Source organism: Furipterus horrens, unplaced genomic scaffold (genome assembly GCF_987537825.1).
Source record: "Furipterus horrens unplaced genomic scaffold, mFurHor1.1.pri manual_scaffold_21, whole genome shotgun sequence".
NCBI classification, from domain to species: Eukaryota; Metazoa; Chordata; class Mammalia; order Chiroptera; family Furipteridae; genus Furipterus; species Furipterus horrens.
The window spans coordinates 924946-948645 of record NW_028327191.1 but is presented as its reverse complement, the minus strand read 5'-3'; the positions used below and the strand labels follow the sequence as shown (position 1 = coordinate 948645).

Below are 23700 nucleotides of genomic sequence, written 5' to 3'. Positions count from 1 at the left end.
GGTGGGGGCACGCTACACGGGTGCGAGCAAACCAGGGCCTGGCACGGGGCACCTGGGACCTGCTGGCTCTAGCACAATCCCCTGGGGGCAGGAGCAGCCACACTCTCCAGGGTCTTCGACTGGGGTCCAGGGACCCCTGGGACATGGTAACAAGAGGCTCCCTTGAGCTAAGTTCAAGCACATGGTTTCAAGTTGCACCTTCAGATGGCCGGGCTGGGTTCCCTGCCCCCGCCTTTCCGGTCCAGGGAGCAGGCGCCAGGACGGGCTGAGTGTGGGTTTTAGGACAAAAGGTCTGCTCGGCTTTCCGCCTGCAGGTAAGGGCGAGGGTCCCTCTTGGTGGCTGTAGCACATCCCCCAGGTGCGCCTTTGAACAGGGTCCCCTGTCCCCAGTGCCCAGCATGCCAGGTCACGTTTGTTCATGCTGTCACCCACAGAAAGCAGCATGTGACAGTCAGCTCGCCACCCACAGGCCATGCCAGGATGCCACGACCCTGTTCCCAAGCACAAGGGCCTCAGGGCAGGTGGGCTCTGTGAGCAGGGAAGCGCCTGGAGCAGCAGGGTGTCGGCTTCGCTCCGCTCTTCGAGGCGTGGCTGACGCTTGGCGAACTTTCCGGGGGTGGGTGGGTCTGGTTTTGACATCCTCCAGCTGCCCTGTGTCACTTCCTACAAATCACTGCTGGCAGCCACCAGACCTGTCCACCTTCCAGAGGGTACCCTCCATCTCGGCTAAGTGCCCTTCATGCCGCTCTGGTACAGCTGACGGGTCCATGGTGGGTGATAAGCGTCTTTATTTATGTATTTATTTTAGAGAGAGGGAGACAGAGCGAGAGAAACATCGATTTCTTATTCCCCTTATCGATGCATCATTGGTTGCTTCTTACATGTGCCCTGACTGGGGATCGAACCTGCAACCTTGGCGTACTGGGCTGATGCTCCAAACACCTGAACTACCCGGCCAGGGCCATGGGCCCTTTATTAAAGCGACTCTAATTCACCCGGACGGTTGCGAGTGACTGTACTCACAGGTAACAAGGGGACGTGCTCCTGGGGCCGACGCCCCACTTCCCTTGGTCCTCGGTGTCTCCCTTTCTTGGTGAGAGTCCAGGTCCTCGAGTCCCAGTTGCGGCACTGGCGAGGTGGCCTTGGGCACGTCCCAGCCCCGCTCAGCCCGTCTCCTGCTCTGCACGCGGGCCTGTAGGTCCACCGTGTTTGGCTCTTGGCACTAACGTGCAGCGCGGGCAGCAGACCCGGCACCTGGGGCGCCCCAGGGAGCGTGGGGAGCCACGTGCTGCCCCTCAGGGCTCTGGTGGGCGCTGTTCTGTGTGTGGACCAGTGGGCTCCCAGGCAGGGCCCCTGAGCACCAGCACGTCCCTGGGAACTCGTAAGAAAGCGACTGGGCTCACCAGCTCACGGACAGCCCTCCAGGCGATTCTGACACAGCTCACGTTTGCGAACAGACGGCCCCGGCGAATGATCCCTAAAACAGCGTCTTTCTTGAACCACAAAGCCAATTTATCCCCCGGAGGCCACACAAACACTTGCCAGAGAAAACGCGACACCTGCCGGGCTGGTGTGGCTCAGGGGACTGAGCGCCGGTCGCTGGTTCGATTCCCCGTCAGGGCACAGGCCTGGGTTGTGGGTCGGGTCCCCAGTTGGGGTCATGTAAGAGGCAACCACACATGGATGTTTTCCTTTCTCCCTCCCTTCCCTTTTCTCTAAAAATAAATCAAATCTTTAAAAAAAAGTGATTCCTATCAGAACGGACTCCTCCCCACCTGCAGCGGTGTCCCCTGGGGCTGCCCAGTGCTTTTCCACCAAGTCCTCCTGGAGCCGACCCAGGCAGCCAGTGGGGCGCAAGGGCCACCTGGTCCCACGGCACAAGAGGAGACACGGAGGCACAGAAACCACACAGGCAGTGGTACCGACCACGGGCCAGACCTGGTGTTCCACGCTGGAGACCCTGAGGGAAAACAGGGGCCTTCCCCTCGGCTCCTCAGCCAGGCCCCCACTCACCTACAACTCCCAGGCAAGCTCACTGCTGAGAATGGTCTTTTAAAACGCATTTCTAGGGCTTTTGGTCATTGCTTTAGACGGAGGTTGATTATGCAGTGTTCGTGTGATAGTGGCCAAAGCAGAGGAAACGCCAACAGACTGCTGAGCACTATGGACTAGGCCTCAGGCGTGATGCCCTGATGGGACCTTCCAGAGTTCATAACCCACCCTCCGTGGGGCCTAAACGACCTGCTTCTGAAGGGCTCTTCCGTACCTGCTCTTCCATCCCCACAAGCGGCACCGAGTTAGAGCTTACACTTCACCACCGCCGCTTTCCAGAAGGGAAGGCAGAGGCTCGGAGGCCACAAGGTACGCAGGAGAGTCGCCTGGGTAAAGTGTTTATCGATACTGAACATCAAATGTGTGAGTGCGTAGATCTGAGCCCCAGCTCCTATGATAACCAAAATGTTGAGTCCCCAGTTCCTTGGGGTTCCTAAGGACGGGGTGGCCCGGAGAGGGTCTGGCCGCACGGCTGTGTACAAGGTCTCCTCGGGGTCCGACGGGCCCACAGATGCGGCGGGAGGAACACCGAGCAGGCCAGGGTGTCTTACAGGTGCATTTATTCACGCCAGCAAGGAAACGGTACTCCTACGACACCCAGTGCATCACTGTTCCCACATAACGGCTCAGATGGGCAGTCAGGTGCCATGCAATCCGGGCTCCGCTGGTTAGTGATGACCATGGGCAGGTGCCGGGCTCGAACCTTTGGAGAGAAGCGTAACACAGACCCAGCTTAGGACAGGCGAGCAGAGCCAGTCCCGGTGTGAGCGCGACAGGGCAGAGCGTGAAAGCCGTGTCCACCGGTCTGGAAGAGCGCAGAGGGCTGTTTCCACCGGCAGGCACAGCAGGGAGCGGCGGGTCTGTGGGATCCAAGCCCAGGCACGGGGCTCAGCAGCAGGCGCGGAGACCCGGGCACGGGGAAGCGCTGCTCCCAAAGGGGAGAAGCGGCCCTGGGTGTGCGGGACTCGAGGACTAGCTTCACTGTCACTTGGGATGGAAAGTGAAGAGGCACCAGCACGGTCCAGGGCCTGAGCTCACGTGGTGCGCTCCTTCCAGCACTGACAGCGCAGCCTGCCTGCAGCTGGCTCAGGCGATGGTTTTTAACATTCAGGCCACAAGAAGCACAACTTCATGTTTGGAATATCCTCATCGCATCCTCTACCGGGCTGGCCAGAGTCCACTTAGATTTTTCCATAAAATAAAAGACACCTTTTCACTTCACTGGTTTGTGTAATTTGAGTATGTGGGCTCTCTCCTGCTATCGGCTTCTAGGGGGTAGAGCCCGGGGGTGCTGCTAAACATCCTCCAGTGCATGAGACATCCCACAGTAATGAATTATTTGGCCAAAAGGTCCACAGCACCGAGAAACGTCACAAACCACTTCTGACACATTCGCTCAGTCACAGCACCTTCCCCACACATGGCAAACATCATTTCTGTGTTTCAGTTGCGTTTTTCCTTTTTTGAAATAATAGAGCAAACTATGCCGAAAACGGTGCATATCGTCTTCCACCTCCAATAGTAACATGGCTGTACAAAAGTTCACCAATTCTAAGGTTTTTAAAACCCACGAGACACGACAGCTGTCACAATACAATTTAACGAAATTGTTTCAAATGACGTTCGAGGCAACTAAGTGCTACTAGAACCATCCTATGGAGAAAACCTAAGAGACTTTTTGGCCAACCCAATACATTTACTGAACCACGTGTTCTCACTCCCCATCCACTTTAAAAGCAAAGATCTTACCTTTTGAAGCTTTACTTCTTTTATCTAAAATACAAAGAAACATTGGTCACATCAATGCTTTACACAAAGCGAACTGTCCACCGCAGACGTCCACGAGTGGCTGAGCAGCCCTCCCGCACCCGCACGGGCCTCTGCTCCCGCCACAGCGCAACTGCAGTGCTCTGACTCCGAGTTTGCTCCTTTCTTGCCTCTTTTTGACCAATGGCTTATTAATACATGATTGGGCCCCATCTCTGCTTCAGTGAGAACCAAATAGCCCTCCTCTGTAACTTTTAATATGAACTATTTCAAACATTCAGGACAATGGAAGATGAGCAATAAAACACTGTATACCGGGACTTCCGGCCAAGCTGGAGGCCCAGACAGACACGCTGTGTCTCCCTCCACAACTAAGAAGGAACACAACTACCTCAGAACTAGAGACAACCAGAAGTTCCAGAAAACCAAGCTGCATGGAAGGCCAACAGACAAGGATATAAAGAAGAAATACTCATTCAGACAGGTAGGAGGGGCGGAGAGGGGCGGAGCTGGGGTGGAGAGGACATGGTGTGGTGGCGGTGGCAGCAGTGGCAGCAGCAGTCCAGCAGAAAGCAGTCACATGTTTTAAAAAGTAGGGAGGGGAGCGCTCCCAGCACCAGACCAGACCGTGCATCTCACGGTCCCGGCGCCAGGGAAAATCAAGCCTCATTGCTTCTGACCGTGCAGACCCGTGGGGGTTGGGGCAGAGGCAGAAACTGCAGATCTCAGCAGAGTTTGCTTGTTTAAAGGGCCCCTGTGGTTCTAGAACATCTGCAGACCCACCCACTCAGGGAACGACGGCCAGGGCTGCAGCTAGAGGGGTGCTAGTCCGGTGCGGAAGTGGGAGAGGTGCCTAGAAAGGGGGCGAGTGCTGAGCAAGCAGCATTGTTCCCTCTCGGACCCCTCCCCCACACACAGCGCCACAACGTGGTGGGTGAAACCAGTCGCCCTGTACTAACGGATCCCTAAGCCCCCCCCCCCAACATAACAGGTGTGACAGCTCTACCTAAGACACAGAGGCAAACACACACAGGAGACTTCCAGCCAAGACGAAGGCCTAGACTGACACGCTCAGTCTCCCTCCACAACTAGGAAGGAACACAACTACCGCAGAACCAGAAATAACCAGAAGTTCCAGAAAATAAACGGAAGCCCAACGTATGAAGTTATAAACAAGTGCTGCTCGTCCGGACGGGCAGGAGGGGCGAGGCCGGGGCGGAGAGGCCAGGCTGTGCTGGCGGTGGCGGCTGTGCCCACAGCAGCGGGACGGCGGTGAGCACAGACGTCGTATTTAAGGGGAAGCGAGAAGCGCCTGGGGAGCACCCCTGGCAGCACACCAGACCCGTCAGCTTGTGATTCCAACGCCGGGGAAGGCAGACCCCCATTGCCTCGGACTGTGAGGCCCAGAGGGGGTGATCATGGAGGAGGAGGCTCCCGGTCTCTCAGCGGAGACTGAATGGCAGGAATCCATCTTGGATCCCCAACCCCACAGAAAACGCCGCAGTGTGGTGAGAAGGGTCACCTGGCTATGACGAGTGCACAGGGCTCCGCCCCCTATAGCATAGGAGGTGTGACAGCCCTGCCCAGGAAGCAAAGGTAAACTCAAACGGTCAGGATGGCACAGATCACGATAGAGATCCCGGGGACGCAGCTGACCAGGCAGCAAATATCTAACCTAACGAAGCAGCAGACAGGAAACCTTTCTGAGGCTCAGTTCAGAGCTTTGGTTATAAAAATGCTTACAGACCTGACAGCAGATCTTAAACAAGACGGGGAGGGAATGAAGGCTAGTCCTGCTGAAATGAACAAAAACACATACGAAACTAGTAGTGAGGGAAAGAAAACCAGGGATCAAATCATCAAATCGGAACACAGGGAAGGAACAAAGTCAACCAGTGCAGGAAGAGGAAACAAAAAGTGAGGAAAATGAGGAGAGGCTCAGACACCTCTGGGACAGCTATAAGCCAGCCAATGTCCAAATCATGGGGTTGCCAGAAGGTGAAGAAGAAGAACAAGACATTGAAAAATTATGTGAAAAAATAATGAAGCAGAACTTCCCGAACTTGGGGAAGGAAACAGACTTCCAGGTCCAGGAAGCACAGAGTTTCAGAAAAACTGGACCCAGGGAGAACCACACCAAGACACATTATTATCAAAATGTCAAAAATTAAGGATAAAGAGAGAATCTTAAAAGCAGCAAGAGAGAAGAGAATTACGTATAAAGGGGTCCCAATAAGACTATCAGCTGATTTCTCAAAAGAAACTCTGCAGGCAAGGGATTGGCAAGAAATATTCAAAGTAATGAAAAGCAAAAACCTACAACCACGATTACTCTATCCTGCGAAGCTGCCATTCATAATAGAAGGGCAGAGAAAGTGCTTCCAGGACAAAGGAAAACTGAAGGAGTTCATCAGATCCAAAGCACTGTTATATGAGATGTTAAAGGGACTTGTTTAGGAGAAAGAGGATCAAAACTATGAACATTAAAATGAAAACTGTATCACAACAACCAACAACAGAAGCTGGGAATCAAAACAAAGGCAAACTAAGTAGGCAACGAGAGTGGAAAAAGAATTACAGGTGTGGGGAACATTATGGGGGGAGGTCAGCAGGGAGGGGGGAGGGGGGAAAGGGAGAGAGAAGATACAGGAATGAAGAAGCATAGTAGGAGGGAGTGGAGTAGACATGATGATGTTGAGAAGAACTATATGCACAACCAATGGGCATGGACTAAGGGTGGGGGACAACTGGAGGGAGGGGGGCCACTGGGTGAAGGGGAACAAAGGGAAAAGAAATTGGGACAACTGTAAGCATAATCAATAAAGCGTATTAAAAACCAACCAAACAAAAAAACCCAAAATACCGTATACCAATACTTCATCTCCAAATAATTTAGCTGCATTTCTTAAAACTATGATCACTCCTATGAATTAGACCCACTCTCACCCCTAAGAAAACCCACAATACCCTGATATCCAGGTCTTACTGAGATTTCCCCAACGGTCCGTCCTTCACGTCTCACGGCTGGTGTGCTCCCTCTGCCCCCCCATCCCCATTTCAGCGTGGCCCACCGGCCTGCCACTGGTCATGCCTTGCTAGAACCACAGTCCTCACTGCGTGGACTACGCCTCCGTTTGAAAGGTGTCCCTGCCCTGACCTCCAACGCAACAGGCGCAGCCACTCACCGGCACTCCTGATCTTGTACACGACCAAGCTCATCAGGCCCACGCCCACCCAGATCTCCTGGTACACCTGGGTGTAGTAGGGCTTCATGGGGACCCAGACGTTCTTCACGAGGCTCTGAAACATCTGCAAAGGAGCACAGTGGTGAGTGTTAAGGTGACCATGGTTTTAAACTGAAGTGGCCGGGGACTGCCACCTCTTCATGAAGTTAGCCCTGTTTCTGCAACGATGCATCAGGGATCTGCTGACACCAGACGTGCCCCACACCCAAGAGGTCCCCCTCCCCTCAACGCCCTGACCTTGGCCATCGCAGTGCTGTCACCTCCCACTGCTCAAGCCTGCGCCATCCTTCAGTGTCGAGTGTCCCCCCTGAGGGCTACCCTCCCCTGACGGTGCCCCAAACCACTTCTACACCTTTGAAACTGGGAGTCGTGTGTTTGCACCATCGGGCTAAGAGCCGTTGGCATTTCACGCTGGGAGCACAGGGTCAGGACACGGGGGTTTCCCACGGGACCAACGCCCAGGCTCGGGCCCCAGGGATCAGCTGTAGCTCCCTGCTGATTTTTAAACGTCAGCTTTGCTGAGGGTTAACTAATGTAAGGTTGTGGTGGGGACTCCATACATGTCCACACTGCGAAAGGACTGCCACCGTGTGGTTAATGAACACATCACCACCCCACACCCGTTCTCTGACGACACAACCCTGTGCAGGGTTGGTAACTCCAGCTGCAATGTTCCGCATGGGTCTCAGCCCCCAAGTCAATTGCTAAACACAGAGCAGCTCAAGACGACAAGGTCACATCCTAAGAGCTGTGATGATCACAGAATTACTTCATGAGTAAAAATATTTAACCAACGACTGAATTTGATCAGTAAAAGCCGTCAGCTTCTGCACTTACACAGTTCACCTTTATGTGCAGGTCTCAAAGTGATTTTTTTTTTTTTTTTTTATGTTTATAATTTACTACTGACTCTAATGGGACACACTCACTTTCATTTTAATAAGCTTCACGACGCTGGTCTAGTGACAACAGTCATTCCAATCACCACCAGGAATCACCAGGCCTGGTCCTTCCCATTTTGCTTGAAAACGCCCCTTTGCATCCCTGGTGATGCAGCCTCACCACCACTCCGACTACCTTTCACCCCCCCGCCCCCCCCCACTCCTCAGAACTGTACTTCTCTGTGTTCACTCCATCTCCTGTCCCGGAAGCCTGGGCCCTGTGATCGCTGTTCACGCAGCGGGCATGATCCAGCACGCACGGGGCGGCGGCTACACACCAGGCCCCCCAGCCACGTGAACTGGAGGATGGGGGGATGGGGGGATGGGGGAGAAGGCCACAGTGGCTGCCCAGGTTCAAGCCCTGGCCCGGCCACTTCCCAGCTAAGTTAAGGCGCCCCAGCTTCCGCATCTAGAAAAGATAAAACCAGTACTCTCTTCAAGGGCTGTTATGAAGGTGAGTTATTCCACGTCTCCAGCACTTAGCACTGGTGTCCTATGCTGAGCGCTTGCTATAGAAAATGTCGTGGCTGGGCTAGCGAAGGGAAGGTGGCCCAGGTCACTTAGGGCCTTGGAGGCCACGGTCAAGACTTCAGCCTTTATTCTAAGAATGCCATGCAAATTTAACAGCACGCACACAGCGCTTCCTACACTTTATCTGCTGCGCTCCTCCCACCCCTGCAAGTGAGACCCGGAGCAAGCTGCCAGCCATCACCCAGGCCCCTGCGCCCGTGACTGAGCATCTGCCCCCAGGCCTGGCGTCCTGCTCTTCCCAGCAGAGCTTTCGCAGCCTGCGGCATGGTCCTTGCAGGCCGCGGCCGCGCCCTCCTCTGCAAGCCCTCGCAGTTCCTGTCCTCAGACTGTGCTGAGACCCTCTGTCAGCAGAGGCCCCGAGAAAGCCGCCACCTGCCTGGGGAGGCAGCGGAGAGGGTCCCGACGGGACGCAGAGGCCGCCTCTGGGAGCCCCAGGCGGGCAGGGCTCGGGGGCACAGGTGCCTGCCTCTGCTCCGCGCACCCAGCACCGGGTGGGGGGGAGGCGCTCGGCGGACAAAGAGCGCCCGGAGCCCGGAACCCCGGGCTGCGCTGGGAGCAGCCCGCCCGCCTGCTCTGCCGCTCCCCCGGGCTGGTCCCTGAAGCTGCGGTGTCAGAAGAGCCGCCTTCTGTGGAACAGGGACCGTCCTCCTGCCGCACGGGGGCGGGGGCCTGGAGTCCGAGACAGAACAGGCAGCCCAGTGCCTGGTGAGCACCAAGAACTCAGTCACGATCACAGCAACGGCAGACAGCGGCGACAGGCCCCCAGGCGGCCGCGACAGAGCTGGTCACAACGGGAGGGACTGGCGACGCGGCTCCCGCGCGGCCCCAGCCGCGTCTGCTCACCTGCCGTCACAGTGCCACGGCGACACGTCCTCCACGGTCAGCCGCGCGCGGCCCCTGCGCTCCCCGGCCCCCACTCCCAGCTCTGGGCGCGGGCTGTGCGGCTCGAGGCCCGCCCTGCTCAGAGGTCAGCCCGGCGTCCGCCCGGCCCGTCCGAGTCCGCAAGGGCTCCGGCTCCGGGACAGCAAACCGCTGCCCCCTGACCTCACCGGGGGCCCGTCGGACCCCTGCGTCCCGGCCCCGGCGCACGGCCGAGCCGGACCCCGTGTGGCCCCGCCCCCCCCGCACGGCGCACGCAGTTCCGCCTGGAGGCGCGCGTGCGGCGGCGGCCTGCGGGACCGGGGGCAGGGGCCGCTCCTCATCCAAGGCGGACCGGGGCGGCGGCCTCCCACTAGCCCGGACCCCTGGGTCGGCTTCTCCGGTTTCGGGGGCTGGGGAGGGAAAGCTCGCGTGGGCGCCAAGGTCAGCGGGGCTCGAGGCGGGGCTGCCGTGCGGCTGGAGCGGGTCCCGCTGGCTGCCGGCTCCCTCGACGCGCACACGCCGGCCCGGGCCTCCGCCGACCACGGCGCGTCCCCCACCGTCCCGGCAGCCCCGCGCGGAGCACCGGGTCCCGGTCCCCGCACTCGCCTTGTCCCAGGACTATCGGCTCAGGCCGCCCCAACCAGCACCGCCAGCGACGGGGGAAGGTCACCGACGACGCAGGCGTGGCGCACGGCCTGCCGGGAAGGCGGAAGGAGCGGCGGCGCCCGGCGCTCCCCGGGCCGCGGCTGCGCACCACAGCGCCCCCAGCGGCGGCCCCGGTGCCGCAGGCTCGGAGGCCGAGCGCCGGGGGCGGGGCTTCGGGTGTGAGCCCGGAAACGGAGACGACCCCTCGGGATCCGCGCGGCCGCGGGCCTTGCAGCGCGGAAACCGGGAAGGGCCTGGGCAGCGCGGACGAACACTGGTGAGCCTGAAACAGGGGCCATCGCTGTTGGCTAAATTGAAGCCCGAGAAGCGGAGTCCCCTGTCTTTGTGGTTTTCGTGCCATTTCTCTTTGTACTGTTAATATTTCTGCTCTGCGCATTTTAACGCATCTGTCCCGCGCCCGGTAATTCTACTCACGAACCAACATAGACTTCCACAGGGGGTTCAGACCCCGCACCTAGCCGACACAGGCTTTAAAAACACCTGTGCTCACTATGTTCACGGAAATGAAAAATAAGACTGAAAACTTCAGCGGGAAATTGTAACAAATGAAACAAAAGAAAAAACCTACTTACCTAATTTGAAAAAGAGCCAAAGAGAAGTTGGGTGTAGTTAGCAGCAGATTAGACAGTTGAAAAAATCACTGAATTGTAAAAGAGGGTAGAAGAGACAGCTCAGAAACAGAGACGAAAGAGTTCAGGGAGTACAGCAAGAAAGTCCATCATATGTATAATTGGAGTCTTAAAATGAGAGATGGGGCAGAAATATTAGAAGAAAAAATGGCGGCTCTGGGGTCTCAGCCACCACCATCTGCGGACGACCTCCACGTCTGTGCCTTGCGCCGCCTGTCCAGCTATGGGCAGGGTGTGCAGCTGGAACGCACGGTTAGGAGCGGGGAAGATGAATTCAGTTCATTTCCGTTCCGGCCCTGCAGAACTTCTTCCAGGTCCTCAACCCAGCCATTGGGGCTGCCCGCATTCAGGCCTCCACCTGCGTGCCCCTCCCCTGTGACCTCCCTGAGTCCTCTGTGGTCCGATTCTTTCCTGGTCAGCCCGCAGGTGCCACTTAGGTGGCGTTTTCCCCAAGAGGCCTCCCCTGCCCTTCTCCTTGCTCCTCTCCCCAAAATGAGGTGCGAGGTGCTCCAGTTTTGCAGCCAGCTGTTGACCTCAGCAAGACAAGCACAAATCCTTGTCCTGGATCGCTGTCCGCCTCCACACGCTGGGCTCTGTCGCCGCCGTGCCCCGCGGCCCTGCAGCGGGCCAGGCGCACAGGAGATGCTCCATAAACGTGGTGCTCCTGCGGCCTGAAGCCTCACGTGGCAGCCTCCAGAGGCAGACGGTGGGAACTTGAGGCCCGGCCTTGCACGCCCCAGTCCGTTGATGCCTTGCTCCAGCCCAGAGGCTGAGGGTCCCCTTGTGCTGCCTCCGGGGACGGCAGACAGGCTGCGGACCTCTGAGCCTGGACGCCTTTTAAGAATCAAGCCTCTACGCGGGGTGCGGACTACCTGGGCTCCCAGCAGGCCTAGCGCACCGCACGGAGCCTCTGCCTCTGGCGCTGGTGCGCTCTGATTGGAGGACTTCGAGCAGGGCGGGGCCGCCGGTGCTGGCGCGCTCTGATTGGAAGGCCTCAAGCAAGGCGGGGCCGCGGGCGCGTGGACGCTGCGTGGCGTCCTGTCGCCGCCGGTTCCCGCCGCTTTGTCGGGCGGTTGAGGCGGCGCGGACGGCCGGCTGCGAGATGCTGCGCAAGCTCACCGTGGACCAGATCAACGACTGGTTCACCGTCGGCAAGGCCGTGACCGATGTGGAGCTGCTGGGGTCGCCGCCCGCCTTGCGGGCAGAGGCGGCCAGGGACGAGGCCCAGCGTGACGACGGGGCCCTTGGTGCCCGCCCTGCCGCCTCGGCCGGAGCCCAGGCTCCTGCGCAGGCGCAGGCGGCGTCGGGGAGGTAGGAGGCCCGGCGAGGGTGGGGGCGGGGCCGGGACCGCCGGACTCGGGCTCCGAGGCGCATCCGGGGCCCTGCCGTCTGGGTGATGCCCGGGCATCCCGACATGAGGCGGCCGCAGGCAGGCCCCACCCCGCCACCTACGCCAGGCTCCCCGTCCCCCCGCCCCCCGGTTTTGTTTATTTTCAGAGAAAGAGGGAAGAAGGGGGAGAGAGAAACATCAGCTGGTTGCCTCTCGCACGCCCCGGGCCGGGACCCGGCCCGCAGCCCAGGCCTGCGCCCTGCCTGGGCATCGAACCGGCGGCCCTGGTCTGCAGGCCGGCGCTCAGCCCGCGGAGCCGCACCGGGCGGCGGGGCCCCTCTGTTAGTGTGAGGGCAGCCCCGCACGGCCTTCTCTGGAACCGCCACGGACGGACGGAGGCGGGTTCGCTGTGGGCTGGGCCGGGCTGGCCCGCCCCTCGGTGAGGCCTTGCCTTTCGGGGTCGGCGGCACAGGCGTGATGGGAGGGACCCCGTTCCCTGGGGCCTCTGCGCCCCGCGCCCCGGCCCCCGCAGGCCTGGCGCGTCTCCTCCGGCCCTGGGGCTCCGGCCTCGGCCGCTGGCCCCCTTCCCCCACTCGGGGGTGAAAAGACGCTTCCCTCTGCTCCGGGAGGGGCTGAGAGTTTGAGAGACTTTGGTCACTGACCGCCTGCCCTTCTCTGTTTCTCAACGCAAAGGGGGCCACGAGCCCCGCCAGCGCAGCGCCCCTCGACCTCCCTCGCCTCAGGGTGCGTGGGGACTCGCTTCCGACCCGCCGCAGCGCGCCAAACCGTTAATTTCTGCAGACGGGACAAAAAATAGGTGTAATTCTGATTCATTCACCCTGGACGGCTGTCGTGTTGGCTGTCAGTTTGTTTTGCTTTTTAAAGTATTTACTTATTTGTTAGTTTGTTTATTTGTAGCGAGCGGGGAAGGAGAAAGAGAGGGAGGGAAGCATCACTGTGTGGTCGCCCCTCACACCCCCCACTGGGGCCTGACGCGCACCCAGGCCTGCGCCCCGACTGCGGATCGAACCCGCGCCCCTTGGCCCGCAGGCCGGCGCTCAGTCCGCGGAGCCGCAGTGGCCGGTGTGATCGGTCTCTGATCTGACGACCTGAACGAAGAGCGGCCGGTGCCCCGACGGAAGAGTCGGGTGCTCCGCGCGCGCGCGTCTGGAACTGCGGCAGCACGCGGGCGGGTCACGCTCAGCCCGGCCAGTCGCTGCGTCGTCAGAGCAGCACCCTGTGCTCCGGGGTCGTGGGGTCCCTCCCGGTCAGGGCACCCGCGGGCGGCGGCCAGTGATGCATCACAAATAAGTGGGAAGCACACGGACGCCTCCCCCTTCTCTCTAAAGTCAGCAAATGAGAAATTTACAGAAAACAGGGCTGCAGCCTGCGGGGAGTCCTTGGCCCTCGGGCACGGTGTCCTGACGTCGGATGTCCTTCGCAGGCCGCCCGGCCCGAGCAGCGCGGGGCTGGAGTACATCCGCGAGTACCGGCAGCGTGAAGCCCAGGAGCTGGGGGCCCACGGCGGCGTGCCGGGGCCCGCACCGTGGGAGCTGTCCGCACGCTGGAACGGTAAGTTCCGGGTGTTTTTCAAATTGAGTTTACACTATTGGACGTTGGCTAATAAAATTGTATAGGTTTCAGGTTTGCAGCTCTGTGTAGATGTCGTGTGTACGTTGTGTTGTGTGTTCACCGTCCCAAGTCGGAGCTCCTAAAACATGAAATTCTTAGACGGCGAAGAGATGTGGAGTTTGGTCCATAAAGAATTCATACTGCGTGTTCATGCGGGAGTTCTGGGACTAAAGTGATTGTTGTTTTCTCTCTTTTAAATACACCGTAGTCCCCGGAGAGTCTGTTCTTTGGAAGACTAATAATGGTCCTGTTAATTAGGAATTTATTTAAAAATTATTAGTTTTTAAAAGTAAACACATTAAAACAAAATTTTAAACAGTCCACACATCTCTACAACAAAGGGTCAAAGGTGCCTTTTCACCGCCCCAGGGGTGCAGTTGTTCAGTTTGGGGGGGCGACGTCCTGTGAGCGTGGCTCCTGCTGCGGAGCCGACCCTCGGCCGCGCGTCGGGCCTGTCACGGGCAGGCGCCCGCTTTCGGGCTTTGCTTTGTGACGGGCTCTGCGCCCAAACTCCCCGCCAGGCCGGCGGGAGGCGCCTGGGTGCTGCCGCTCTGTGTGTCGCGCCCACCGGCAGGCAGAGCTCGGGCAGAGCAGTGGCGTCCTCTTCTCAGCCTGTGGCAGGTGGCGTGCCCTGTCTTCCCGAGCCGACGGCTTCCTGGCAGTGTTGGTCTGTCGTCCGTTCTGGGTGGCTCTGAGCGGTGTCTGGGCCCCACTCTGTCACTGAGCTTGGTGTGTCTAGTTTTGTCACCGCAGGCAGGTTAGCTTGTCACTGTTTGTCCCTCGCCCTTGGCCCCACTGTGTGCTCTTGCCTGTTGCAGACTTGGGCCAGGTGTCTGCTCGCCGTTTCCTCAGCCCTTCGGTCTTGTCAGACGGCCTCTGTCCTTTGTGCGGCGTCTCTGGTTGCCCCCCAGGGGGACAGGGGTCAGAACAGCCCAGCACGCCATTCCCAGACGCGCTCGCTCAAAGCGCGTGCCTGCTGTGACCGGCTCTCGTGCCCCTGGGGAGAGTCCTGTCTACGGCCTCGGTGCTTCTCTGGGGGGAGCCCTGGAAGCCTCTCGGGTGTCAGAGGGCTGCCCAGCTGAGCGGAGTCGCTGTGTGTGCTGTTGTGGAAAGACGCCCGTCACCTCGTGTGTCCCCGGGGGGGTGCCTGGCGGGTATGCGCGCGTTTTCTGGCCTGGGGACCCACCCAGCCACAGCCCTGCGGAGCCACCGCCGTGGAGGGCGCCGGGCCGTGATGAGGGCCTGTGGTGCTGTGTCCGCGCTGCACTTGATTTGGAGCCACGTCTGATTGCCGTTGGCTCCCTCGGTCCCCAGCGCCTGGGTGTGTGGGGCCCTGCACTAGGCAGTGCCGTAAGCCTCAGCTTCCATGGCGCTCGGAGGCCCCCAGCCGCTGCTGTCTGGAGCAGGGCGCAGGAGACGCGGAGCGGAGCCCGGCCCGGCCCGCAGGGACGGCCCTTCGGCCTGTAGTCCCCGACACACGCTCTGGAGACGAGTCTGGCGGCAGCTCAGCGAACGTTTAGTGCCACGGTGAAAGCGGCGCGCGTGACCTCACTTATCCTACAGAGCGCCCAGCGTCCTGGGTTTAAGATGAGAAGTGTTGGTATGTCCTGTGGTTAAAATCCATCGTGTCCGGCTGGAACCGCGCCCGCTGAATTGTTGGTCAGATCCCACAGTGGGGGAGCTCCGTGAACAGCAGCTGGCGTATTCCGTGGTTTCTCGGGTTTTCCAGCCCACGTGGAATATTTTGGTGTCAGTGACCTCGGACGGAGGGACACCAGATGGCCGAGCCGCGCACTCTGAGGTCGAGCCCTTTTTGTGCCAGAGGGGCCTGCGCTTGGCGTCGTCCTCCCCGGCGACGGTAGCTGGCTGCTCCCCAGCGCCTGCCTCTGGTCTGCTGCTGACGCCGGGAGGAGGGACGCGTGGCGGCGCACGCCCCTGGGACCCGCCGTCCCTTGGGTGTGGGCACGAGGCGGGCTGCCCTGCGCAGGGCCCGCTTCGGCCGGGCCGGGGATGTCAGGCCGCCTTTGTGTGGCGTGGACAGAGAGGGTGTGGTTCAGTCACCTCGGCTAGGGCTTCTCGCTGTTTTTGGTGAAACTTCTGCCTTTAGGTCGCAACCTTCCTGACGCACTTGACCAGGGAGTGGACGCCGGAGGCGCGGCGGCTGGGGCCAGGGCTCCGAGTCTCCGCAGAAGCACAGCTGCTGACCGTGCACAGTCCCTGCCCACTCCTCTCCCCTTTGAGGAGCCGCTCCCTGAGCCTCCTCCCTCTGCCCCCCATGCTTGCCGGTCCCTCCGTCTCCCAGCGGAGTCCGGGCCCAGAGCCCTTCCCGTGAGGTGTCCTTGTTCGCGGGGCCCTGTGGGTGCTCGTCCTCTGTGTATTACGTGGACGGCCTGTTGCCAAGGAGACACCTTCAGGACCAAGAACGGGAAGGGTTGTGTTTGTTTCTCCTTACTTGTGTGAATGTCTTCTCCGTTCTCGGACTTGGGGGCTGGCCTGGATGTCCGGCATCCATTCAGAGTTCCCGATAACGTAATGGCACGTTGGGGCCCTTTGTGAGTTAGCAACTGGTCAGACGTGGGCTGTTGCTCCTCCTCGGTGTGCTGAAGGGGGTGGGGGCAGTTTTAAGGATTCTTTAGCTGAGAGTGCTTCTGGGAGGGGAGCCAGGAGGAGGCACCGCAGCTGGGGACAGGAAGGCAGCGGGACTGTGTCTCAGGGGCAGCAGCGGAGGGAGAGTGAGCTGTGGTGCTGGGAGGCAGGGCTGGCTGGGGGGCATCTGGTGTCGCAGTGAGACGGAAGAGGACGACAGAGCCGTCCAGGGCTGGGCACGGACAGCGCCCCCGGTACCAGTGGCCTCGGTGCCCCCGGAAGGATTATCCACAGTGACGCTGCATTTGCTTTGAGAGATTATCACAGATCTGGCTCTTTTTAAAATTCAGAACATGTACTGCATACCCTGATTCAAATATAGGCACATTAGCCATGTTTTAGTTATATGTTGTTAGGTCAATTAATAAACTGCAAATGTGTGTCGGAAAAAAGGGTGGGAGAGTGAAGAGCAGCTTGGGTGCGCGCGTCAGGCAGCAGTGGCGACGGCGAGGTGCAGGGAGGGAGGCAGTGTCGGGGCAGAGGGACGGAGGGCTGGCGGAAAGGACAGCTGGGCTGGGGCCAGAAGTCTGGGGAGGGGACCAAGCTCGGGCCTAAACTTGGGAGCGATGGGGAGGCTGCAGAGTTTTATTTTGTAAGTAAAGCTATTTCCCAGAGAAAGGCTGTATGCCCTGGATTTCAGTGCTTTGTCGGTTTGTCAGGTGGTGCCTAGAGATCCACGAGGACAGGGGGCACTTCCTGGAGGGTGTGAGCGGGTGGGGGGCTGAGCGCATCGCGCCTGTACTTCATGGGCGGGTTTGGTTGTCTGCTACCAACTTATTCCAGTAGCAAGGGGGGAACAGGAACACCTGACACCGCGGTGTGTTCCCGTGAGGTTTCAGACGAACGCGGTTCTTCCAGCTCAGCCTTGGAGAGCTGCTTCCGAGCGGCGAGCGCTGAGCCTCCAGCCTCCGTGGGTGTGATGGGGGTGGGCGAGTGCCCACTGCCAGCAGTGACGAATGGGGGGCACCAGGGGCCTTGCTGAATTGCCCTGCTCACCGGGCAGCCAGTGGAACGTGGGTTTTGGCCGTTGTGGGTGTTGATGTAAACGTGGCGTATGCGCAGAGTAGAAATGGTGCTGGGTTGTTGGCCTTGCCTTTTTTCAGATGAGAAGTAGCATTGTGTTTGTCTGTCTTGTCTGACTCCAGGTCCGAGGTCGGCTTTGGCTAAGCCGAGCACCGTGACATGCGTCCCAGAGACAACGTACAAATACCCCGATTTGCCTATAAACCGGTGTAAGGAAGAGGTAAGAGCGCTCTCGTCCTGATGTAACGTGCTGTCTGAATTGAGGCTGAGACTCCACGCTTGCAGTTTAAGGTCCGAAGGTGTCCAGGCGCCAGGCGAGCGCCCTGGCCTGTGTGAGGCTGTGGGACCCGCACGGCAGGGGCTTCCTGCGGCCGCGCTGGTCTTCTGCCGCCTGGTTTGTTGTCTGCTTCCCCTCTGACAGCTCGGAGGGGCCACCTGCCCCACCCCCTTGCACAGCGTCCAGCCCAAGCCCCACTGCCTGTCTCCCCCTCACACACTCAGGCGCCCAGCCCCGCAGCCTCCCCGCGGGCCCTGCCACCCAGCGCTCTTCGGCAGGGCTGGCCCACGTGGCGGCGGCGTGCATTTACAGTAGCTTTTTATGTCAGCTGCGTGTCATCTAAGCTGTCGGAACCTTTATTCACTGTACTAGTGGGAGAAGCAGGGACAGATAACACCGAGTCTTCCAAATTTAATTTTTATTTAGCTCATGCAGCGTTGGTTGAGTAGATACACCTTGCGTATTCGAGGCCAGCACTCAGTGCTGAGTGGTGTCCCTGACGGTGGCGCTGGCTGGCCGTGAGCCGACACGCGTCCAGGTGGCAGCAGGGCGCTGGTGGGCTGGACTAGGGGCCATGGAAGTGAGTTGTCCAGACACGTGTCTGAAGAGTTTGAAACGGAATTTTAAAACCGTTTGAGTGTAGTTACAGCTGGTTTTCATGTTTTTCTCACTGGAATCTCATTCTTCTCAGTAGAATTATTTGAAAACTTTAAAATAATAGAAATTTAGACTTAGCAAGAACTGTAGCAACCCCAGTTCAGTGCTCTTATTTTTCTGTGTGAAGACGCAGAGACCCAGGGAGCTGAGGCCAGCCTGGTTCCCCGCAGCAGAACAGTTACTGTTCCTGGAGACTAGGCTGCTTTAAATGTGCAAATGCGTAGCCTTCCTGCTCTCTTTTGTGGTGTTTAGGTGGTTATGAATTTAACTTTGAAAGATGAAAGGAAAATAAATCCTGAAAGTCTTCTCAAGATAAAGCTTCTGGTTTGTAGGTAGCATTTTGTATCGTTGTTAATTTTGCAGGACGTTTGATGATTTTTTTTTTTTTTCAATTCCAGGTTATTTCTTTGATAGAAAGTAATTCCGTTGTGATTATCCGTGGTGCCACGGGCAGTGGGAAGAGTACTCAGCTGCCACAGTACATCTTGGACCGCTGCATCCAGCGCTCTGCCTACTGCCACATCGTGGTCACCCAGCCGCGCAAGATCGGGGCCAGCAGCATGGCCAGGTGGATCAGCAGGGAGCGTGCCTGGACTCTGGGGAGCCTGGTGGGCTACCAGGTGAGGGGCCAGGAGAGCTGCTCTTTCCGCCACACTCTCCTGTGGGCGCTGATGGTGGGATCGGGCTAGTTTATGCTGGAGACAGTCTGCTTATAGAGCAGGACTGCGTCAAAATTCATTTGTCTGTTTACTTATGTTTTCATCTTCATCTGAGAACATTTTTTCATGGCTTTTTTGAGAGGAAGGGGGAGAGAGAGACATTGACTCAGAGAGAAGGATCTATTGGTTGCCTCCTGTACGTGCCCTGACCAGAGATTGCACGCACCTCACCCGGGGACCAAACCTGCAGCCTAGGCATGTGTCCCGACCAGGAATCCAGCCTGCAACCTTTTGGTTACGGGGCAGCGCTCCAACCACTTGAGCCACACTGCCCAGGCCAGAAATACGGCATAATCTTAAAAATAATGAAACTGAATTCGCCCTGGCTGGTTTAGCTCAGTGGATTGAGCGTCGGCCTGCGAGCTAAGTGTCGCTGGTTCGATCTTCCAGTCAGGGCACATCAGAGAAGGAAAACTCTGACTCCAAAAAACCTCCGCTGCCTTGCGGCATACCTCTTCAGGGGAAAGGCTAAGGGAGTAAACCCCGACAGAAAATCCGGAGCCGGAGTCCCTAAGGCGGTTTGACGTTGTAGTCAACACCGGCAACTCCTGCGGCGCACCTGAAGCCAAGCTGTATCGACTCCGTCTTTCCCTTGGACCCTTCAGCTGCGAAGAGAGGGGGGGTCTGCTGCATGGGCAACAGCAGACCCTCCATATCACCCTGCCCAGGCTCTGTAGCTTCAGCGTCATCGCAAGATGTCGATTCAACACGGGAGGAGACAGATACCGTGTCACTCCCGAGTCGGACTGCACAGCCATTCTCGGCGGTGCAGATAGACTCTTAAGAAGCTACACCATCGTCTCTCGAGACGGACGGCTGCCGACGGAATGAAACTGAATTTCTTGAAAACAACTGCAGCCCTGGCTGGTGTGGCTCAGTGGATTGAGTGCCAGCCTGCAAACAGAAGGGCCTCTGGTTCGATTCCCAGTCAGGGCACAGGCCTGGGTTGCGGGCCGGGTCCCCAGTTGGGGGCACGCGAGAGGCAACCACACATGGATGTTTCTCTCTTTTTCTCCCTCGCTTTCTCTCTCTGTAAAAGTAAATAAATAAAATCTTAAACAAATAACAAAATAACTTTAATTTCCTTCCCAGTTGAATAGGAAAGACGTGAGAATCCTCAGACTCGTGGCTTTTATAATTTTAATGTTTAAATTATAGTTTTGTGTGTGGATATCTCATACACAGTTGTCTCACTGTAAAAGTGATAAGGGCAACATGACTAGAAAAGCCACTCCCCGCCCCCAAAAGGAGAACGTCAGCCGCATTTCAGCTCTGACTTAGACCTTCCGCAATAAAGTGAACGTGGACTTTTTGGGGGGTGAGGTGCAGCCATTTCAGCCCAGAAACGTTATCCTGTCCCTTTTCCTGCCCCGGTTTCAGGTAGGCCTGGAGAAAATAGCCACAGAGGACACCAGGCTGATCTACATGACAACCGGGGTCCTGCTTCAGAAAGTCGTCAGCACCAAGAGCCTGATGGAGTTCACCCACATCTTCATTGACGAGGTGGGTGCACGGCCCTCGCCGCGCTGCGTGCGCGGGCCCGCTCCCAGCAGGAGACCGTGTGGTGATCAGGGTTTCGTCCCTGTGCCCTCTCGATACGTGTGCAGGGTGGGGTCATCAGGGTAGGAGGGGCGGCAGGGCCACCTGGGGACATGGGGAGGGCGGGGCGGCAGGTCAGAAGTCCCGAGTGGGGAGATAGTGGCGTCCCGACCCCGAGCAGAGGCCCTCTCGGGGCTGTCAGCGACGAGCATCTTCCTCCTTCTCAAGTCAGACGCCGCTGTCTGTGCTGAGGATGTGCTCTGGACGGCGGCTGGGAGAGTCGCAGGGGCGTTCCGTCAGCCTTTCCAGCCGCGCTGCGGGAGCTGTGCGCCCTCCAGCCGCCGGAGCTGCCTTCCCGCCTCTGTGCCCCTGCCCCACGCGTCCGTGTCCGTGGGACTCGGGGTGGTGGGGTCGGAGTGATGGCCCGGACGCAGCCGAGGGGACGAGGCCTCTTGCTGTCGCACCCAGCAGCTCGTCTCGCCGCCGGGGCAGAGAAGTGTCCCACAGTAGAATTACAGTCCCCTTGTGTGTCCAAGTGCCCTGACAGGAAAACAGCCTCACGTCCTGCCCTTCCCTGCCAGCTGGCTCTGGGGCGGGCAGCCGGTGGCGCTGGGGTGACTCTAGGTCCTGGGGCTGGCTCATCCTGGAAGGCCTCTGTGTGAGGAGGGCACGGTCGCCACTGTCCCTGAGGGCTTTGCAGCTCCTGACTTAGCCAGTTCCTCCAGGTCCGCCCCCACCCCCTGGACCTGCAGCCCCCCCGCCACGAGGCCTGGGACACGTCCTGTCAGGCAGGGCGCTGTGACCTGCAGAGGTGTGTTGTTGGCTAGTGGTTCTCCTGGCGGGTTGTCACAGTGGCGTGGGGCACAGTTGGCATTGAGTGGGCGGGGCCAGCGATACTCAACATCACTCGACCCAAATGCTGGTAGGATCCCAAAGAGGAGGGCTGGGGGACTAGGACCCCCACAGCCTCTTCAGGGCCCTCTGCTTTGTCGGCCCATGGTCGCTGCTTCCCCTCAGCCAGGACTGGCACCGGGAGCAACCCCAGTCTCCGAGGAAGCCCATTAGCACCGAATGGAACCCCCTCCGACACACCTGCCCGCTCTTCCTGTGGCGGCGTCTGTGCCGCTTGGAGTCACGTGGGCGCTTTTCCTGTCTTGTAGGTCCACGAGCGAACTGAGGAAATGGACTTCCTGCTGTTGGTGGTCCGCAAACTTTTAAGAACAAATTCACGTTTTGTGAAGGTAAATTTGATTTCACGAATAACAAATATTTAGGGTTAAGATTTATTATTCAGTTTTGCTCCTCTTTGTTTTAACCTAGCTGGACTGGTGGGGCCTCCGTTTCACCTTTGCGCTGAGATTTACACAGCAGAGCCCTAACTGGCAAATGCGCCAGGCAGGCAGCGGCCGGCAGGGAGCTGCGCTCGCCCCCTGGGCGCTGCAGAGCCCTGCGGACCCTGCGTGTTGGGCGGTGGGGCTCTCGGCACTGCGCTCCCACACTTGCTCGTGGCGGACCGAGCCCTGCAGTCCGCCAGGTGTGGGTGGGCCGTGGGCCGCACGGCCGCCTCTGCCACTCTGCGCCTCCTTTCTCTGGTCGCTTGTTCAGTTTTCTGTTGGGTTCTGACACAGAGCGGCCTTGCAGAGAGCGGTTACGGCTTTATTGGAGCGTTCTTTAACTGCAGGGGTCTGCATCACTCCAGAGCGTCAGTCGGCACGTTCTATCCCAGTCGCAGAGGTTACTGACGCGGGAGGAAGCCTGGAACTGGCAAAGCGTCTCCCCTCAGCCCTGTCATTTGGACTCATCTGTCCTTTTCCCGGTCCTCTCTGCAGGTCATCCTGATGTCAGCCACCATCAACTGCAATGAGTTTGCCGATTACTTTGCCGTTCCCGTTCAGAACAAGATGAAGCCTGCGTACGTGTTTGAAGTGCCCGGGCAACCCCACTCGATTGAGGAGTACTACCTCGGGGACCTGGAGCACGTGCCTCACTGCAGGGTAGGCACCCTGGCGGGGGCCCCAGGGGCCACCCCACTGCCCTGGGGGGGGTTCCATTTGCTTTACAGACATTAGTGATGTTGGCGCCACAGTGGCCTCTGCCACAGCGAGGGACTGACGAGGCTTCACCCAATGTAGGAAGATGTGTGAGAGGGACCAAAACACAAGAGTTGTCTCCTGGAGGGCAGGCCCCTTGTAGGACACGCCTACCCCGCTCGGTGGGTGTTCCAGGATCCCATCTGGGCCAGGGCACCACCTGGCATTGCTGTGAGAGGCTGCGTTCGGCTTCAGGGAATTTTTTGGAGACTCCGTGCGTTTGCCTATTTCGTGAAGGGTGATTTACAAGCGCACCTGCCCACACCCTGCTGAGTGTTCAGCAGGTTTTGACCAAAAATGCATGACCCCGGTACCCCACCCTCCCTATTCACCCAGTCTCACCCCAAGCGACCTCTTCTTTGTTTCCTCGGATGAAAATAATCTTCAAAGGAAACGTTTTGCCAACATGGAAGAGGCGAAACAAAAAAACGGGCAGAAGCACTAAAAGACACCAAAGTCAATGAGTTCAAATCTCCTCTGAGCACGGGAAGCACGTCTCGCTGGGTGTGTTGCATCAGGTGGAGAGCGCTCTGACGGTGACTGAGGTTTAGGGACAAATACAGGACTTTTTATAAATAAGTTCCGTTTTGGGGGGTTCCCCCTTGTATTTTGTCAGATTACATCAGAGGGAGGCCAGTGATGGCCGTTAAAATGTTGCATTTTTTTCCAACTTAAAAAAGACAATAATTCTAAAAAACAGATCAGTTGGAAGCATTTGACAGTGCAGAGCTTACGTATGCGTCACCGAGAGCCTCCAGTGACGGCCGCACATAACACGTCCGAGGGGAGGAGCTGGCCCAGGGGTTCCCAGTCGCTGCCTCCACTTTGTGTGGATCACGCCGGCTCCCCTGACGTCCGTCCCAGGCCTGTGCTGCCGCCCGCCTGTCGTCGCGGCTTCCGGGGCAGAGGGGGCTTCTCAGCCGGCTCGCTCTTTAGATGACGGTGCGCTTCAGTGGGGCTGCTCAGGTGGGGGTCGCTCTGTGGCTTTCCTCGCGGTCAGGTGGGGGTTTGGGTTTGGGGAAGAGCCACAGAGGGGACGTGCCGCTTGGTCCCGTTGCTTCCTGGCCAGGCTCCTCACAGGCACTGTCGTCCTTG

The 23700-nt window shown here is 58.6% G+C and overlaps 2 protein-coding genes across 2 annotated transcripts in view; one reads left to right on the top strand and one right to left on the bottom strand.

Annotated features, from left to right (window-relative positions):
* Window positions 1-2595: 2595 nt before the first annotated feature.
* Window positions 2596-10098, bottom strand: ATP5MJ (ATP synthase membrane subunit j). The gene is made up of 4 exons (XM_090265559.1): window positions 10004-10098; window positions 7005-7128; window positions 3802-3825; window positions 2596-2755 (listed from the first exon to the last, which is right to left on the bottom strand). Exons 2-4 carry the CDS (start codon window positions 7126-7128, stop codon window positions 2721-2723), a joined length of 183 nt encoding a protein of 60 aa, XP_090121685.1. The 5' UTR covers window positions 10004-10098; the 3' UTR covers window positions 2596-2720.
* Window positions 10099-11737: 1639 nt separating this feature from the next.
* TDRD9 (tudor domain containing 9) overlaps window positions 11738-23700 on the top strand; it is a 57492-nt gene continuing 45529 nt past the window's right edge. Inside the window, 9 exon segments of the mRNA XM_090265523.1 lie at window positions 11738-12021; window positions 13485-13539; window positions 13667-13680; window positions 16487-16509; window positions 17446-17543; window positions 18656-18877; window positions 20357-20479; window positions 21676-21756; window positions 22345-22509. Coding sequence (XP_090121649.1) covers window positions 11795-12021; window positions 13485-13539; window positions 13667-13680; window positions 16487-16509; window positions 17446-17543; window positions 18656-18877; window positions 20357-20479; window positions 21676-21756; window positions 22345-22509 — 1008 coding nt within the window. The 5' untranslated portion in view covers window positions 11738-11794.

Excerpts from the sequence above, each read along its gene's own strand:
- ATP5MJ (XM_090265559.1), bottom strand. The coding sequence starts at position 7,128 with ATGTTTCAGAGCCTCGTGAAGAACGTCTGGGTCCCCATGAAGCCCTAC. Across the intron at positions 3,826-7,004 it reads GTACAAGATCAGGAGTGCCG|ATAAAAGAAGTAAAGCTTCA; the intron begins GTGAGTGGCTGC and ends TTTGTATTTTAG. Across the intron at positions 2,756-3,801 it reads AAGAAGTAAAGCTTCAAAAG|GTTCGAGCCCGGCACCTGCC; the intron begins GTAAGATCTTTG and ends TTCTCTCCAAAG.